Raw genomic sequence first — 17,735 nt, 5'->3', positions numbered from 1 at the left:
TTTAGATCTTACCTGGTTGGCTTGATGCTCCACCCAACCTTGATGTCAATTTTTGATGCTTCAACTGGGCAATGGTGAACAGGTCATTGACATGTGAATTCTGGAATTGGCCCTGGAACTAAGGAGTACATTTTCAAAAAAGGTGGCCATTTCGGACAGAAATGAGGAGTTTCTTTGAGTCAAAGCTGTAGAGGAGTCATTGAATGTACTTGAGGTTGAGGGATCTTAAGGGTATGTTCAGAGGTGGTGGTTCTGGTTAGATTAGTCTTCATTGTATTGAATGGTGATGTGAACTTGCGGGACTAGTTAGCCAATTTAGTCTTTAAGGAATGTGCTGTTATAAAAGCTCACAAAAATTATTTTGTATTTTGTTTATTAAGTGTTGTTTACAAGGATTAGTTGTGCTGAAGAAGTGATTGGTTCTCTTTGCACACAGTGAATTTGGAAATGGTTGGTCTTAGCAGGAAGGGCAGTTTGGCAGCACTTGAATCGCACTTGAATAGTCCTGCCAGAACTGAGCTAAACAATTTGTGTGCCAAAAATGGTCTCAATCCTGAAACATAGTAACTCTCTGTTGTGGGAAACCAAGCCAATGCTACCTCAAAATCAGGTTTATTATCACTGACTAGTACGATGAAATGTACGTTATGTATACTGCTTTGTGGCAGTAGTACAGTACCAAGATAAAATTGAAATAAATTACAAAATAGTACAAAGGAATAAAAAGATAGAGTTCATGAGCCATTCAGAAATCTGTTGACAGAGGAAAAGCAACTGTTCCTGAAACATTAAGTGTGAGTCTTCAGGCTCCAGTCCCATCTATCTGATGGTAGTAAAGAGCAGAGAGCATGTCCCAGTTTGAGAGGGTACTTGGTGATGAATGCTGCCTTCTTGAGCCAGTGCCTCTTGAAGATGTCCTCATTTGGGACAGTTGTGCCTGTGATGGAGCTCTGTAAGCCTGCAATTATCTTCAGCCTCTTGCACTCCTGTTTATTGGAAGCTCCAGATCAGGCTGTGAAGCAACCAGGCAAATGTTCTCCACTGTGCATCTGTAGAAATTTGCAAGCCTTTGTTTGGAGTTTGAAGAGATTTGGTTTACATCTTTAGAAATTTGCAAGCCAAGCCTTTGGTGCAAACCAAATCTCTTCAAACTCCAAACCAAGAAATATGACTGGTATCCTTCATGATCTGTATCAGTGTGTTGAGCCCAGGATAGATCTGCTGAGATATTGATGCCCAGGAATTTAAAGTTGCTCATCCTGTCCATTGCTTACCTCTCACTGGTGTATGTTCTCCCAACTTCTGCTTCCCAAAGTCCACAATCAATTCCCTGGGCTTGCTAATTTATTGTTCTGACACCACTTGTCTATCTGATTTAACTCGTCCATGACAACAAGATAGTTCAATATTGAAATTTCAATCTTAGAATCTATCTAAGATTCACTGTTTGGTTGTACTGCAGGAGAAATCCAGTGTGTTTACAGTAAATAGCAGGATCCTTTGGAGCACTGCTGTACAGATGGATCTGGGGGTACAAGTCCATATTTTCTTGAAAGTGGGCCACAAGTAGATAGGGTGGTAAAGGTGTCAGGCAAACTTAAAAGATTAGCTTAGTTGTCACATATAAATAGAAACATGCAATGAAGTGTATCATTTGCATCAACAACCAGCACAGTCCGCTGTGCTGTGGACAGCCTGCGAATGTTGCCATGCTTTTGGCTGCAACTTACTAACCCTAATCTCTGTCTTTTTGGAATTTTGAAGGGGGAACAGGATCACTTGGAGGAAACCTTGCACGGTCATGAGGAGAACGTACAGACTCCTTACAAACAGTGACAGGAATTGAACCCTGATCATTGGCACTCTTAACATGTGACACTTACCGCTCTGCTACCATGCTGTATTGTGCTCTCATCATTCAAGGCGATGAGTATAAAAGTTGGGAAGTCGTGTCACAGCTGCATATAACTTTTGTTGTACCATATTTAGAGAACTGTTTGCACTTCTGGTTGCAGCATTACGGGAAGGATGAGGGTGCTTTGGAGAGGGTGCAGAAAGGCTCTCCTGGACGTTGCCTGGATTAGAGTCCATTAATTTAAAGGGGAGGTTAAACAAGTCCGCACTTGTTTTTCTGGAGTGTCTGAGGTTGAGGGGTAAAGCTGGCAGATATAAAATTTTGAAAAGCCTGTGTAAGGTAGAATGTCAGTGTCTATTTCCTAGGCTGGAAATGTCAAATACTAGAGGGCACAGAATTAAGGTGAAGAGGTGAAAGCTTACAGAAAATCTATTAGGCAAGATTTTATTTTTACAGAGTTGTCGATAACCTGGAATGTACTGCCACATGAAGTGTTGTAAGTAGATGCAGTGACATTAAAGAGGCATTTAAAGAGACACATGAACAAACAAGTAACAAAGGTAGAAGACCGTGGGCAGGCAGATGGGATTAGTTTGGTTTGGCATCATTGTTGGCACAGACATTGTGGTTGAAGGGCCCAATCCTGTGCTATATTATTCTTTAAAAAAAATTCAGTGCCGCCTTCCTGGCTACCCTATTCCTTTTTGACTGGTCACAGGACAAAGATTCCTAGGTGGTCTTGAAGATGTTGCATTTCATTCAAGGTTTGAGCAAATAGTTCTGAATAAACCGTCTGTCTTGGTGTTAGACACTTGGATAATGTAGAGCTGGTTCAACATAAATAAGGTCTCTGTGCTGACCCACAGGTGTTTATTTGCTTCCTTTTCCTAAGGATAAGGAGCGTTTTGTGGAGATGGTGTCAGTAATATCTCTCCCGGCATTTTGAAATTTGCTGCCAAATAGGCATTGAGCACAGTGTTGGGTTTGAGGTCACCCTCAACGTTGGATCACATCATCTAAGTGTTGATATCAAACTTTTACAACTCTACTCACTTGAACTTTTAAAATCATCTCAACTAGCCCAGACTGTTGTGTTGTTGCTGTTCTTCTAAAGGAATTAAATCTTGCTAAAGTTCAGATTTTATTTTAGGGCAGTAACATGCTAGTTCAGAGATAAGTAACCACAATCTCACAATGAATATATGGCTTTCCTTTGGAGAGCTCCACCCTTGTAAGGTTATTTTACATTTTGTGCAAGACCTTCGTTCTAACCATGACTCAGAGGTTGCAGTTGTGTCTTGCAGCCAGAAGATTGTAATTCAAGTAGGACTGTGGACGTGTGAGCACAGATTACAGGCTGATGCATTAGCCAATACTAAGTTAGTGTTGTGACAGCAGAAATGCTTCCTTTTTATATTAAACATTATGACATTAAATTTATTCCAGGGTTCACTGAAGAAGAATGAAGTTCTCTCTGGTATTTGTAACTTTAGCTCCTTCAGAAATGACCCCATTTAAACAATATATTGATTTCAAAGTTTTGTCATTGTTTTGTTATTCCAAATCTCTGTCAATTTGGAGATTTTTGATACTCTACTTACCGTCTACTAGAGCATCCTGAAACTTTTAACACTCAACTATAGTCAGCTGTGCCTTCAGTGCTTTAAATTACTAAGTCATACAATGAAATAATAGGTATGCAGCATTCATGTGAGGTACAAAGGAACTTTGTATTATGGTAAGGTGCATGTTATTGTTATAATACTTTCTCCTTCCCCTTCTTTCCTTGCATTATTGACATTAAGTTTTCAGGCTGAGGCTCTTCATCAAGACTGGGAGAAGAAAAAGATGAGAAGATTTTTCCCCAGTCCTGGTGAAGGGTCTTGGCCCAAAATGTTGACTATTTACTCTTTTCCATAGATGCTGCCTGGCTTGCTGAGTTCCTCCAGCATTTTGTGTATTGTTAAGTTACAAGATCGGTAACCCAGAGGTCTGCACAAACATTCCAGAGATTTGAGTTCAAATTCCACCATGGTGGCTGTAGAATATAGTTGCAATTACTGATCTAGATTTTTTCATTAATGATGAACATATAATGTATTGTTTGTTGTATGCTCATCTGGAATACTAATGAATGCTCATAATCGTTTTGACGCCAGACCCAAACTAAAAGCTTTTCAGTTCGCCATTCTGTTATATTGTAAGTGAAGTGATTCCCAAGATGGATGATATTGCACTCCTGGGGGTGTTGGAGATTTCTGAGAGGCCAGTGAGAGACTGCTCAGTAGCAAGATGGGGGTAGATGAGGAATTACAGGCTTAATTTAAGAAATGAATTACAGTATTTATAAGCATTTGATCAGTCCCTCATTGATTACAATGATCACGTAATCACCTCATCTCTTGCTAACCCACAGTTCTCTTAAACTTTGTTCAAAGTGCCTTATAGTTGTTGAAAAGTAATGTGACGTTTCTGTATCTGGCATATCATGAGAAATCAGGACAGAAGAAATGGTTATTTCAGTGCCCGGCTGGTGCATTTTGCCATCCACTACTGTAGTACAGTGTTAGCTAGTATGTTTCCCATACTCTAATCACACAATTCATGTGAATTAGGGTGTGGCACTCAATGGGGTGAAGTTCAGAATCTGCCCTTTTTGAATGGTCTTGACCACATTTCTCTAGCTCTCAGCCCAACTGACATACTGCTGTCCCACTTTATGTACCTTCAGGCAGAGAGTCACATTTTGCCTGAGATATGATGTTAGAACTTCCCCTTTATTGATCACAGCATTGGAGGTTGGACTTGTACCACAAGTGATTGACTGTGATTGTTAATCCATAACACAAATGGCAGAAGCAGAGCAAATGAAAGTGTGGACATTATAGTGTGGAGTATCTGAATTATGGATTTATACCAGCACCAAGCAAATAGTCAATGTGTCTGTGTGAAAAAGCTTTTAGTAATGAGGCAATGAAACTGTCCAGGCTCCTTGAACATTTGAAGAAAATACACTCTAATAAAACAAATGTGAACTCAGCTTATTTTTAGTCACTTTCAGAAATGGAAAGTACTTCAAAACACATTTGTCAGCACTTCATAACAAAACATTGATGGTTTGCGTGTTTCATATAGCATTTCATTGCTAATTCTGGAAAGCCCGATGCAATTGGAGAAGAACTGATTCTTCCAGCAGTAAGGGAAGTTGAGAGTATTGTTTTGCATAAGTCACCAGAGCAAATAATTAGTGATTCTGCTCAATGACAACTCTGTTCAAAAACGATTAGATGAAATATCTGAGAACGTGAAAGATACATGTGCTATATAGGACGACAGAATTTGCTCTGCAGTTGAATGAGTCAGCTAACAGATCTATGCTTCTTGGTTATGTCTGCTTCGTCACAAATGAAAGCATGGTTCAGGAGACATTACTTGCAAGGGGTCTAGAAATGTACAAAGAAAAGTCAATATTTTGGGGTTATTAAGCAATTTTTCAAAGTGAATGACATTGCACTCACCAACACTCTTGCTTGTGCAACATATGGGGCACCATCAATGCCAGGATGCCACTATGTCGTTGTTGTTATCTTGGGAAAAAGCTGTACTTAACATATTTACCATTCACTATAATTCACAGGCAACATCTTGTCACAAAAAACAAAAGTGACTGCAAAAATGATTAACTACTGTTATCACAGTGGTAAATAAAATCAAATCCCATGCTGTCAATTCATGACTATTTTGAGAAATTTGTATCGAGAATGATGAACAGTTTGAACACGTACTGTTGCACATAGTCACTTACCTGTGAACAGGAAACTGCTTGAGATGCTTGACTGCACTTTTTGAAACTAAATTTCTTGGAAGACTTCAGTGCTTCATTCAGTAATCAGCTCAAGAATATTAGGCATGACAGTGCATATTTGTCAGAGTTATTCATCACACTTAATGAAATCAGTCTTTAATTACAAGGAAGTGATGCAAATCTTATCAAAGTCAAATGAATCCTCTTTTTTTTGTCCAATTTAACCCTAATTAAGTGCAGCGTTGGCTCCCATGACCTTTTCATATTTCTGAGTTGGAAGAGAAAAGAATACCGGATGATGATCTTCAAGTAGACTGTGACACCTGGGTGAGCTGCACGAACACATGAAAGAGATTTGAAGATCTTTTTGATCCAAATTCCAGATTTAGTAATATATCCATTCCTGAACACAGTTAATGAGGAACCTAACAGGAAGGATGGAGGAAAGACTGATCTCACTCCAAAGTGACTTTGAGCTGAAGTAGAGATTCAAAAAATCATATGAAAACTATTGGCTGCAGAATGAAATTTCTGAACACTCTCTGGCACTGTGGGGAAGAGACCAAGATGTTATTTATTCCCTTTCCAGCATCCTATTTAGTGGAGTGCAATTTCAGTGCAGTTGCCCAATTTCTTTCAAAGCAACGCAAATTACTGAATATAGGGATCTTAGACTCCTTCAGAGTAACATTCATCCTAATGTTCAGAAGCTGATTCACTATACCGAGCCCTTTAGCTAATTTTTTTTCATCTTTCAATGAGATGAGTGAATAGTTGGACTAATTTATGCTCTAAAATTGTTTTGTGTTTACTGTAACTAAATTTATTGTAGCTTTAAATAGATTTGAATAATTTTTGGAATTGCTTATCACTGCTTGCAATTTGCAGTGCCTATTTTCTTTCACTTTCCATTGTAACTAAAGTAATTTTTACACAATGGCTGGAAAGGGAGAGAGGGGTGCTGGGGATATGATCTGGGAACAAGGGTGTGGTAATCTTTTTAAAAAAATAAATAAATAAATCGGGAACCACTGGGTTATAACACAGCTACCATGTTAAAACACAAGATAAAACCAGCTGGGCTACCCAGTATTTAACTACAGACTTTTCCAGATGTTCCTTGATGGTGACAGGAAGGTGCACAGGATTGAGATAGATTGGTGTTGCAACAACAACCTTACACTCAACCTGCTGATCTTCGAAGGAATTGATTGTGGGGAAGGGAAAGTTGGGAAAGTACACACCAGTCCACAGTTAGGGGTGGAAAGGGTGAGCAGCTTCAAGTTCCTGGTTGTCAACATCTTGGAGGATCTGTCCTGGTTCCAAAGCTTCATTACAAACACAAGGAGGATCTAGTGCTTAGTAGTGCCAGCATCTCTACTTCATTAGGAGTTTGTGTTATGTCCTGCAAATTTCAGATGTACATGGCAGAGCAACACTTCTTGATATGGAGACTCCACAGTGCAGGATCCGAAGGCTGCAGAGGGTTCTAGACTGAGTCAGCTCCATCACAGGTCAATGCTCCCCATCATAGCGAGCATCTTCAAGAAGCCTTGCCTCAAGGCAGTATAAGGACCCTGCACCATCTAAGACAAGTCCTCTTCTTATTACCATTGGGAAAGGGGCACAGGAGCCTGAAGATCCTTACTCAATATTTAAGAACAGCTTCTTCCCTTCTGCCATCAGATTTCTGAATAGTCTGTGAACAATACCTCAATATTCCTCTTTTATACTATTTATTTTTGTAACTGACAGTAATTTTTGTTTTTCACTATATTGCTGCTGCAAAACAATAAATTTCACAGCATGTCAATGATAATAAGTTGATTCTAATTTTGATTCAACCTTGCAAAGTTCATACACGAATATGGGGCCTAATAGCTAAATTGAGAGAGGTGTTCTGCTGATTCACTGAATCAAAGTTCAAATTTATTAAATAGGATGTGGGTAGATGGAGCTCATCAGCCTGGGAAGGCAGTCCATCTGAGAGGGAAAACTTTGATTTCAAACCTCTGCTGCCTTGTGGCCATACCCACTTATGGGAAAGGCTTCGAGAGTAAACCCTGAGGACAAATCTGGAACTAGAGTCCCGAAGGCAGTCCGACGTTGCTTTCAGCCTCGCTCTAGCAACTCCTGTGATGTCATGGTGCCAAGCTGTATCGGCTCTTGCTCTTTCCTTGGACAACATCTGTGTCGTGGAGAGGGGAGACTTGCCACTTGGGCAACTGCCGGTCTTCCATACAACCTTGCCCAGGCCTGTGCCCTGGAGAGGACACTTTTGAAGCAAGACTTTCCAGGCGCAGATCTACGGTCCTGCGAGACTAACGGATGCCATCATGCCACGTACTACATTGAGATTCATCTTCTTGCAGGCATCCACAAAGCAAAGAAGGAATCCACAAAAAAATGCACATGACAAAGACTGATAAACATCCAATGTACAAAAGAGGGCAAATCATGCAAATAGTGTGGTTTTTTTTAAGTAAACAATTAATACATAGAACTTGAAGCTGCAGAGTCCCCAAAAATGAGTCCGCAGCTGTGGAGTTGGTTCAGTGCTGAAGTGAGTGAAGCCGTTCCAGGACCCTGATGCTTCAGGGCAACAGCTGCCCTCAAACCTAGTGGTGTGGGTGCCAAGACTCCTGTACCTCCTGTCCGATGGTAATAGCAAAAAGAGGGGCAGATGGGTTAAGCGCAGGCTGAACACCGGTTTGTTTTCCACTCTCGGGCATCAATGATTTAATCTGGCTCGACACTTTAATCAGTGTAGAGTAACAGACCTGAGCATGGGTTTGTGTTCTGTTCTCGGGTCTCGACAGTGTCTCCCCCCACCAGTGGCCACCCCGGTGACGGCTGTACCTGCATCCTCCAGTCAAGTTCACCAATTCCTCAGGAGATCGTAAAATCACTAGTTCCTTTTTGCGAGTTCAAAAGTACATTTCTTAAATAGAAATTCCAGGCTGTGGATTGCAGTGACCCTAGTTCAGAAATGTATCTAATGAAGCATCTTTCGTCTAGTATCCCTAAGTCCGCGCGATCCCTGCAGAGGTGGTGGTTCAGGGAAGAGAGTGAGAGAGTAGTCCTGGTAGTCTTCAGCATTTTTCTTCATTTGCTGCTTTAGTGGTGACGTTGGTAGGAGTCCTGATAGACTGAAACGTCCTAACTTTGTGGCCTTAATGGAATTTTCTCAGCTGATGTGGCAGCTCAAAATAGCATTTGTGAGGCTCTGTGGGCCATGAACAGCAACTGAAACGTACACTACCAACATGGATCTGCATATTCTCCACCAGTTGACTGGGGTTCCACCACAGTTCAATGAGTACTGTAGAAGGGCATGTCGGAAGCAGCACCTAACATACCTAAAAATAATGTGCCAAGTCTTGAAATTGTAGCATAGAACAGCCAAGGCATCAGGCCAAGCTATCCCACAACCAGTGGATCAAATCAAAGCTTCACAGACCTGTCATATTGACTAGAACTGGGGGTCAGAGCTAAAGGGTGAAAGGTGAAATATTTTAAGGGGAACCTGAGGGGTAGCTTCACTGAGGGTGGTGAAAGTGTAATGAACTACCATTGTAAGTGGTGGATACTAGTCCTGAAGAAAGGTCTCAGCTGGAAGCGTTGACCATCGATGCTGCCTGACCTGCTGAGTTCCACCAGCATTTTGTGTCTGTTGTTGTGGATATAGATTCTGGTGCAACACTTAAAGAAATTTGAATAAGTCTGGATGAGAGGGGTATGATGGGCTATGATCCAGCTGTGAGTCAATAGGATTAGGCACAGTAAATGTTTGGCACAGCTAGATGGGCCAAATGGCCTATTTCTGTGCTGTGTGCTCTGTGACTCCATGACTTTGATCTAGTCCTGAATGGTGAAGTACAATCAAATAGCTAATGGGTGAGGGGGCAGAATGACTGCATGGATGTTTCCATCCCTAACAATAGCAGGAACCGACTTGTGAGTTCTAAAGGTGAGGCTAAAGCATTTGCAACCGGGGACAGCCAGAAGTGCTGAGTAGATATGACAATTTTCTTTTCCTTCCGAGATTACATCACCAATGATTAGCATAATCCAAGTAAATATCAGGAGGTAACTGAAAGCACTAGATATAGCAAAGGTTAATGGGACAGGATGTCATCGCAGATTATGGTCTGCAGAACGAGCAATTCTGGTAGCCAAGCTATTAAAGTGCATTACAATGCCTCAGTTATTTGGGATTGTTGAAAATTGCCATGCTTTTCCCTGTTCCAGGACAAAATCTGGCAGATTGAATAGTCTCCAGCTCTCCAGTATGCTCGCTGAAACCTAAGTTTTGGCTTTGACCTGTAACATGTGGATCCAGAGTTCATCACTGTCTCAGTCCAAATCAACACCTAAGAACTGAATTTCAGAGATGAGGTGAGGGTGACATCAAAGCAGCATTTGATAGATTGTAACATCATGAAACTATGATAAACCAAACTGAAATCAAAAACTGGAGTAAAAACTTGCATATTGGAAGATGGTTTTTGGTTCGGACCCATAATTCTGAGATCCAGAGGGCAGATGCCTGAGCTCAGCCATCTTCTATTGGTTCATTTTTTTGAGCTTCCATTTTAAGGCCAGAAGTGGGGATCTTTGCTGACGTTCAATTGTATTTTTAACTTCTCAACAAATGAAGCAGTTCATGCCTATGTGAAGCAAGACCTGGACAGCACCCAGAAGCAAGTCATATTCAAGTACTAGGCAGTGACCATTTTCAAAAACTGAGAGTCTCAACACCAACCCTCAGCTTTCACTCTTAACATTTCAAAGGTCGTCATTGACCAGAAACTCAACTGGACCAAGTGCATAAATATTGTGGCTACAAGAGCAAGTAATAAGGCAGGTATGCTGCTATGAGTGACTCTCTGCCTGACACCTAAAAAGCCTTTCCACCATTTATAGGAAGCATTAAGAGCTTAATAGGTCGCTCTTCACTTATTGGATTTTTGGGTTTAGAATTGCATTGAATGGTTGGATGTAGTTATAACTGCTGAAGCTCAACAAAGCAGCTACTGATTGTAACCCATCAACAACTGACAACATTCATTTCCTCCACTGACTGGTTGACTGATTCTGTAAAACGTATGGCACTCTTTCAGCTGGGGTGCTCTAATAACACCTCACAAGCTCTCAGAATGAGGAGGAGGAGGACGACAGCAGGCCCATTTGAGCCATGATTTGCACGCAGCTTTGATTTGGAAATTTAGCAGATTTCCTTTGTTTTTCCCCAGGGTCTGAATCCTGGAACTCTGCCCAACAGCACTGTGCCAGTACTTTCACCAAAAAGACTCCCATGGTTCAAGAGGCTGTTTCACACATGTATTTTTTTAGTCCGTTTAGAGATGAGAAATGAATGCCAGGCCCGCCAGCAATGTGCATATCAAAAATTACCTTTTTACAAGAAAAAGCAGCTTGTTGACAGCTGTTTTGAAAGCTCTCTGGAGTTGAGGAAAGTATAAATGTATTTTTGTTCTTTGGCTGACAACAAAAAAAAAACTGGTTTTGTCTATTCCATTGGAGATATTAAGGCAACCCAAATGGAATAGACACAGCACTCATTCAATAGGAGTTGTAGTTATAAGATAGATAGTTACTTTATTCATCCCCATGGGGAAATTCAACATTTTTTCCAATGTCCCATACACTTGTTTTAGCAAAACTAATTACATACAATACTTAACTCAGTAAAAATATGATATGCATCTAAATCACTCTCTCAAAAAGCATTAATACTGAAAAAATATGATTTTCTTGCTTGATCTGGGAAACTTAATGAGTGGACTGATGAAGGTCTTTGTGATTGAGGAATATAATGATGGATTGATTTCACTGGCCATGAACTGGGGAAACAATCTAAAATCATGAAGATACCAGAGACTGCAAATGGTAGAATCTGGAGCAGTCATCTATTTGGGGCACTTGGTGTAGGAAGGAAGAATTGTCAACTTTTGGTAATATCAATTCAGAACTTACATAGTGATTAGAATGTGGAGCATTTTGCCACAAAAGTTGACTGTTTCTTGTTTGAAAATGGAACTATACACTTGTTATAAAAAAAATAGAAGGTATAAAGTATGCAAGGGATAGATGATGTGATGCAAAGCATCAGGCTTGATGAGCTGATTGCCCTGTTTCTGATCAATAATTATTGATTAATACTGCATACTGAAATTCTAGAGCTCCTAGCTGCAACTGTAAGAGGGTTCAGAATGTTCATACAGTATAAATGGTGAAACCAAACACAACATTTACTCCACAGATGACTAACTTCACTTACTCCATCACTGAACTGGTTCCCAACCTATGGGCTCACTTTCAAGGACTCTACAACTCATGTTTTCAGTGTTATTTATTCTTTATTATTTTGTTTATTTATATCTGCGCAATTTGTCGTCTTTTGCACATTGGTCGGTTGTCTGTCTTTGTGTGTAGTTTTCCATTGATTCTTAGTATTTATTGTGGATGCCCACAAGAAAATGAATCTCAGGATAGTATATAGCGATATATGTGTACTTAGATAATAAATTTACTTTGAGCAAGGTACAGTTCATTCCAAATTACATCTTGACTAGACCTCTTTGTTCCATGATGGCAGTGACATAATCGTAACTATTTTATCTTTCTGACACTGTTTAGTTGCCAACCTTTAATCCACCCCACACTTATTTTACTAAGTATAATTCTTATGGATTGGAGTGTGCATGTTTTATTGATAGTTTACAGCATTCGTATTTTCCCTGTATTTGTGTTGCATGCTATGGAGAAAATATAAAATAAGCATATAATGTATCTGCTCTTTGCAATAGGAAGTTCCACACAGCTCCTACTCTTTACGAAGAAGTAATTACTAACTTTTCCAGTGGCCTTTCTGATTTTCTTCAGATACCTCTTCCCTGCTAGACTACCACACCAGCCAAAAGATTTCCAGCACAGACAATTACTTTCAAAATCCTTAAAGTTCCAATTTAAATTGCTCTTTAAACTTCTGGTTGTTATTGAAGGGAAGTCAAGTGCATTTTACATAATAGTTCTTTGTAATCTAATCCCCAGAGTCCTGGAACCATTCTGGTCAGGTTTTGCTTTACTTCCAAGACAAATATAATTTTCTGTGATCCGGCATGATCCAAGGTTAAGAAATGAGGCAAAAGCATTCTGGAAAGATGGTCACTGATGCAATGTATTTGAGGGACATGGGAATTAGTACAGTATTCTCATTGTCAAAATATTTGTTTAAAAATACAAAATCTTTTCACAACCAGGTAGTCTCCCGTCAGTGGGGGGGAGAGAGTTCTAACATAAACACCACACTGCTCTGTAACTATGTTAAATATGTTGTGCACATGTATTAAATGTGAAACAGTTGTCAGTACCTTCTTTCTAGATACTTCAGTTTGTGTTTTACAATCAACTAAAATCTTTGTTCTATTCCACAGACTATGCTACTTCTCTACCTATGCAAAGATTTACTTTGTTAACTTGTAGTCAAGATAATAGTTCCAGACGTGAACTTGAGCATCGGAGGAATGGAGAGAATCGTGTACAATTTGGAAGAAATAGAGAGCAAAAATCTTAGTTCAGCAATAATTCAAAAGAGTCATTACAATAAAACTTCCATATCTTAGTGTCACAGAGCACTACACAGAAATAGGCCCTTCAGTCCATCTAATCAGAACAATTATTCTGCCTAGTTCCACAGACCTGCACCTGGACTATATCAACAAGCAGCTGTTTTATTTGAGCCTTTGTGCCTGCATCTGACCACTAAATTGTAATATTGTTAAATTGTGGTAATATTGCCAGGATAAACTTTCAAATTTTGGTGTGTCCTATGTGTGGAGATCCTTTTTGAATTGAGTATTTAAAATATGACAAGAAGTTAGAGCAATTGTTTGCTACATTTATTGGAACAGCTATTTACTCCTCTCTAACCACTGTCTATACTGTGCTTCCATTTCAGCCGCAAAATATTCTTCTGACAAGTGAGTCGCCTCTGGGAGATATTAAGATTGTTGATTTTGGCCTTTCTAGAAGGATCAATAATAATGAAGAGCTAAGGGAAATCATGGGAACACCTGAATATGTAGGTAGGTAACCCGAGTTCAACCTCACTGGAGCTACAGCAGCATAGCTCAAATCATTTGTGTACTCTCCAAAACCACACCATTTGTAGCATTCTCTTTTAACTTGCTGAGTGCTCTCTTAAAAAGTCCAATCTAAAAAGATTTTTCATTGGGGATATAGCATGGGGAAGATACTTGTCCCATTGGTATATGATATAGAGCAATACAATTTAGATCCCATTCCTTTCTCCATAGCACTGCATGAATTCTTGTGTAAAACAAATGTATTTTGAAAGCTCATTGCACCACGCTCACCAATGTTATATTGCAGATCAGAACAAATAATAATGTTCTTTAAAAAGACAGCTATACTACCCCTATGTGTGATTATTCCAATGATTAATTCCACAAAATCACTATTGCTACTGACTGCAAATTAGCCCTATCATCTGCCTGTTCTTCTTGATAGTCTTACTGTACTTTGTATCTGGTTATATACCAACTGCCCAATCCACAGTCATATCACTCTGGTTCCCATTCTCCTGCCAAATTAGTTTAAACCTTCACCCCCCCACCCCCCTCAACAGCTCTAACAAACCTGCCAACAAGCGTATCCGTTCCCCTTGAGTTCTGGTGTAACCCATCTCTTTTGTACAGGCCATACCATCCCCAGAAGAGATCTTAATGATCTAGAAATCTAAATCCTTTGAAACGGGTGACATGGGACCAGAAGATGTAAAATCCTCATGGGTAGAGTAACTGCAAAGATTTTTTAAAAAAAACCAACCCTGATGGAAGTTATATACAGATCTCCAAACAGTAGCCAGGATGTGGGCTCCAAATTACAATGGGAGATAGAAAACACATGTAACAAGGACAATGTAACGATAGTCATGCGGGATTTCAAAATGAAGATGGATTGGGAAAATCAGGTAGGTGCTGGATACCGAGAGAATTTGTAGAATGCCTACCATATGACTTTTTAGAGCAGCTTGTGGTTGAGCCCACTAGGTGAATGGTTATTTTGGTTTGGGTGTTGTGTAATGAATGGGATTTGATTAGGGAGCTTAAGGTAAAAGAACCTTAGGAGGCTGTGATCATAATACGAACGCCTTCACCCTTCAATTTGAGGGGGAGGGTTTAAAGTCAGATGTATCGGGATTACAGTGGAATAATAGAGGTATGAGAGAGGAATTGGCTGAAGTTGATTGGAAAGGAACACTAGCATGGATGACAGCAGAGCAGCAGTGGCTGGAATTTTTGGGAGAAATTCAGAAACCACAGGATAGATGCATCCCAAAGAAGTATTCTAAAGGCGGGGTAATGCAATTGTGGCTGACAAATGAAGTCAAAAACAAAATAATAACAAAAGAGAGGGCATATGATATAGCAAAATTAGTGGGAAGTTGGAGGATTGTGAAGCTTTTTGTAAAAAAAACAATAAAAAGCAACTAAAAAGCTATAAGGAGGAAAAAGATGAAATATGAAGGTAAGCTAGCCAATAATATCAAAGATACCAAAAGTTCTTTCAGATATATAAAGAGTAAAAGAGTTGAAAGTAGATAAACGATCCACTTTAAAATTACATTGGAGAAGTTGCAATGGGGACAAAGAAATGGCAGGTAAACTAAATAAGTATTTTTCATCTGTTTTCACTGGAAAACACAAGCAGTATGCCAGAAATTTGAGTGTCGGGGGCAGAAGTGAATGCAGTTGCTATTACTAAGGAGAACTTGTTTTGAAAGCTGAAAGGTCTATAGGTAGGTAAGTCACTTGGACCAGATGGACTACACTCCAGGGTTCTGAAAGATGTAGTTGAAGAGAATGAAGGAGGTATTAGTAATGATCTTTCAATAATCACTAGATTCTGGCATGCTTCTGGAGAACTTGAGGATTGCAGATGTCATTCCTCTCTTCCAGAAGAGAGGGAGGCAAAAGAAAGGAAATTATAGGCCAGTTAGCCTAACCTAACCTGGTTGGGAAGATGTTGGAGTAGATTGTTAAGGAGGGTACTTGAAGGCACTTGATAAAATAGGCTAAAGTCAGCATGGTTTCCTTGAGGGAAAATCTTGTCTGACAAATCTGTTGGAATCCTTTGAAGAAATAACAAGCAGTATAGATAAAGGATGTTGTGAACTGGGATTTGCAGAAGGTGTTTGATAAAGTGCCATACATGAGGCTGCTTAACAAGTTAAGAGCCCATGGTATTGCAGGAAAGATACTAGCATGGATAGAGCACTGGCTGATTGGCAGGAGGGCAACAAAATAGCAGATAGAATACAGTGTCAGGAAGTGTATGGTCATGCATTTTGGTAGGAGGAATAAAAATGTAGACTATTTTCTAGATGGGCAGAAAATTCAAAAATCCAAGATGCAAAGTGACTTGGGAGTCCTCTTGCAGGATTCCCTAAAGGTTAACTTGCAGGCCGAGTTGGTGGCGAAGAAGGCAAATGTAATGTTAGCATTCATTATGAGAGTACTAGAATAAAAGAGCAAGGATGTTAATGCTGAGGCTTTATAAGGCATTGGTCGAACTGCACTTGGAGTGTTGTGAGTGGTGTTGGGCCCCTTATCTAAGGAAGAGTGTGTTGACATTGGGAAAGTTCAAAGGAGGTTCACGAGAATGTTTCCAGGAATGAAAGGGTTATTTGAGCAGTAACCTGTACTCATTGGAATTGAGAAGAATGGGGTATGGGGTGGGGGTCTCATTGAAACCTAATACATTTGGAAAGGCGTAGATAGAGTCGATGTTTTCTATAGTGGGGGAGTCTAGGACCAGATGACATAGCCTCAGAATAGGACGTCCATTTAGAATGGCGATGAGAAATTTATTTAGCCAGAGGCTGGTGAATTTATGGAAGTTTGTTGCCATCGGCAGCTATGGAGGCCAGGTATTTGGGTGTTTTTAAGCGGAGATTGATAGGTTTTTGATTAGTGAGGGCATGAAAAGTTAAGGGGAGAAGGAAGGAGAATGGGGTTGGGAGGGCAAACGGATCAGCTGTGATAAAATGGTGAAGCCGACTCAATAGGCTAAATGGCCTCATTCTGCTCCTGTCACTCATGACTTTCTCATTTTAAAAAAATTTGCTGTTCTTGCCTCACAGCTTCATTTATTTTGTTCCTTTGCTCATTCACAAGCATGTCTTTAGTTTAAACAGCAATTTCATTTTAAACTTCTCATACTTGTTTCTAAATCCCTCCATGATCTTGCCCATTTCAATTGCTGTATAGCAATCTATCCCACTCTGTGACACTTACTCATGTAATTTAATTGTCCCTAAATTTAATTGCATTACCTAGATGCCAAGAGTCTGAACTCTGGAAAAACCTCCAATAACATCTCTCTACATTTAATATGATATTCTTTGAAAGCTTGGTCATCTAGCCTCATTTCTTCTTATGTAGCTTATTATGTAGCTTATTGTCGAGCTTCATTTTGCTTCTGTGAGACACTTTGCAACATTTTTCTAATTAAAACCACAATATTTTGGTGCAAAAATCTATTCATTAAATTTCACCTGCCATATCTATTTCATCAGTGTTCCCTCTTACTTTGATTTGTATGGCCAATGTTTGCTTTTTCCATATTTATTTAATTTTACAGAAATATGTATACTCAGTAACTTTATTAGAGTTTAATAAAATGGCCACAGGAGTGGAACCTGATGTTGTCTTTAGCTGCTATAGTCCATCCACTTCAAGGTTTGATGTGCTCTACATTCAGAGATGCTCTTCTGTACACCACTGTTGTAACACAGTTATTTGAGTTACTGTCGCCACCTTGAAACAGGTTGAACCAGTCTGGCCATTCTCTGACCTCTCATTAACAAGGAGTTTTTGCCATTGAACTACCACTCTCTGGATTTTTTTTTAGTATTTTGCACATTCTCTGTCAACTCTAGGGACTCTTGTGCATGATTATTGAGGTCTCTCTTCTACCCATCTGAGATATTTATCAGGAGCACTGCATACGCAGGATCTCTCCCATCTG

At 39.8% G+C, this 17,735-nt stretch overlaps 1 protein-coding gene across 1 annotated transcript in view; it reads left to right on the top strand.

Moving 5' to 3' along the window:
- stk17a (serine/threonine kinase 17a) overlaps positions 1 to 17,735 on the top strand; it is a 107,384-nt gene that overhangs the window by 82,342 nt on the left and 7,307 nt on the right. Inside the window, exon 4 of the mRNA XM_073054405.1 lies at positions 13,642 to 13,768. Within this exon, the coding sequence (XP_072910506.1) occupies positions 13,642 to 13,768 (127 nt within the window). The remainder of the gene's footprint in view (positions 1 to 13,641; positions 13,769 to 17,735) is intronic.

The sequence above is a fragment of the Hemitrygon akajei genome, chromosome 8 (genome assembly GCF_048418815.1).
Source record: "Hemitrygon akajei chromosome 8, sHemAka1.3, whole genome shotgun sequence".
Lineage (NCBI taxonomy): Eukaryota > Metazoa > Chordata > Chondrichthyes > Myliobatiformes > Dasyatidae > Hemitrygon > Hemitrygon akajei.
Note: the sequence above shows the minus strand (reverse complement) of the source record. Positions and strands in the feature narration are given on the sequence as shown.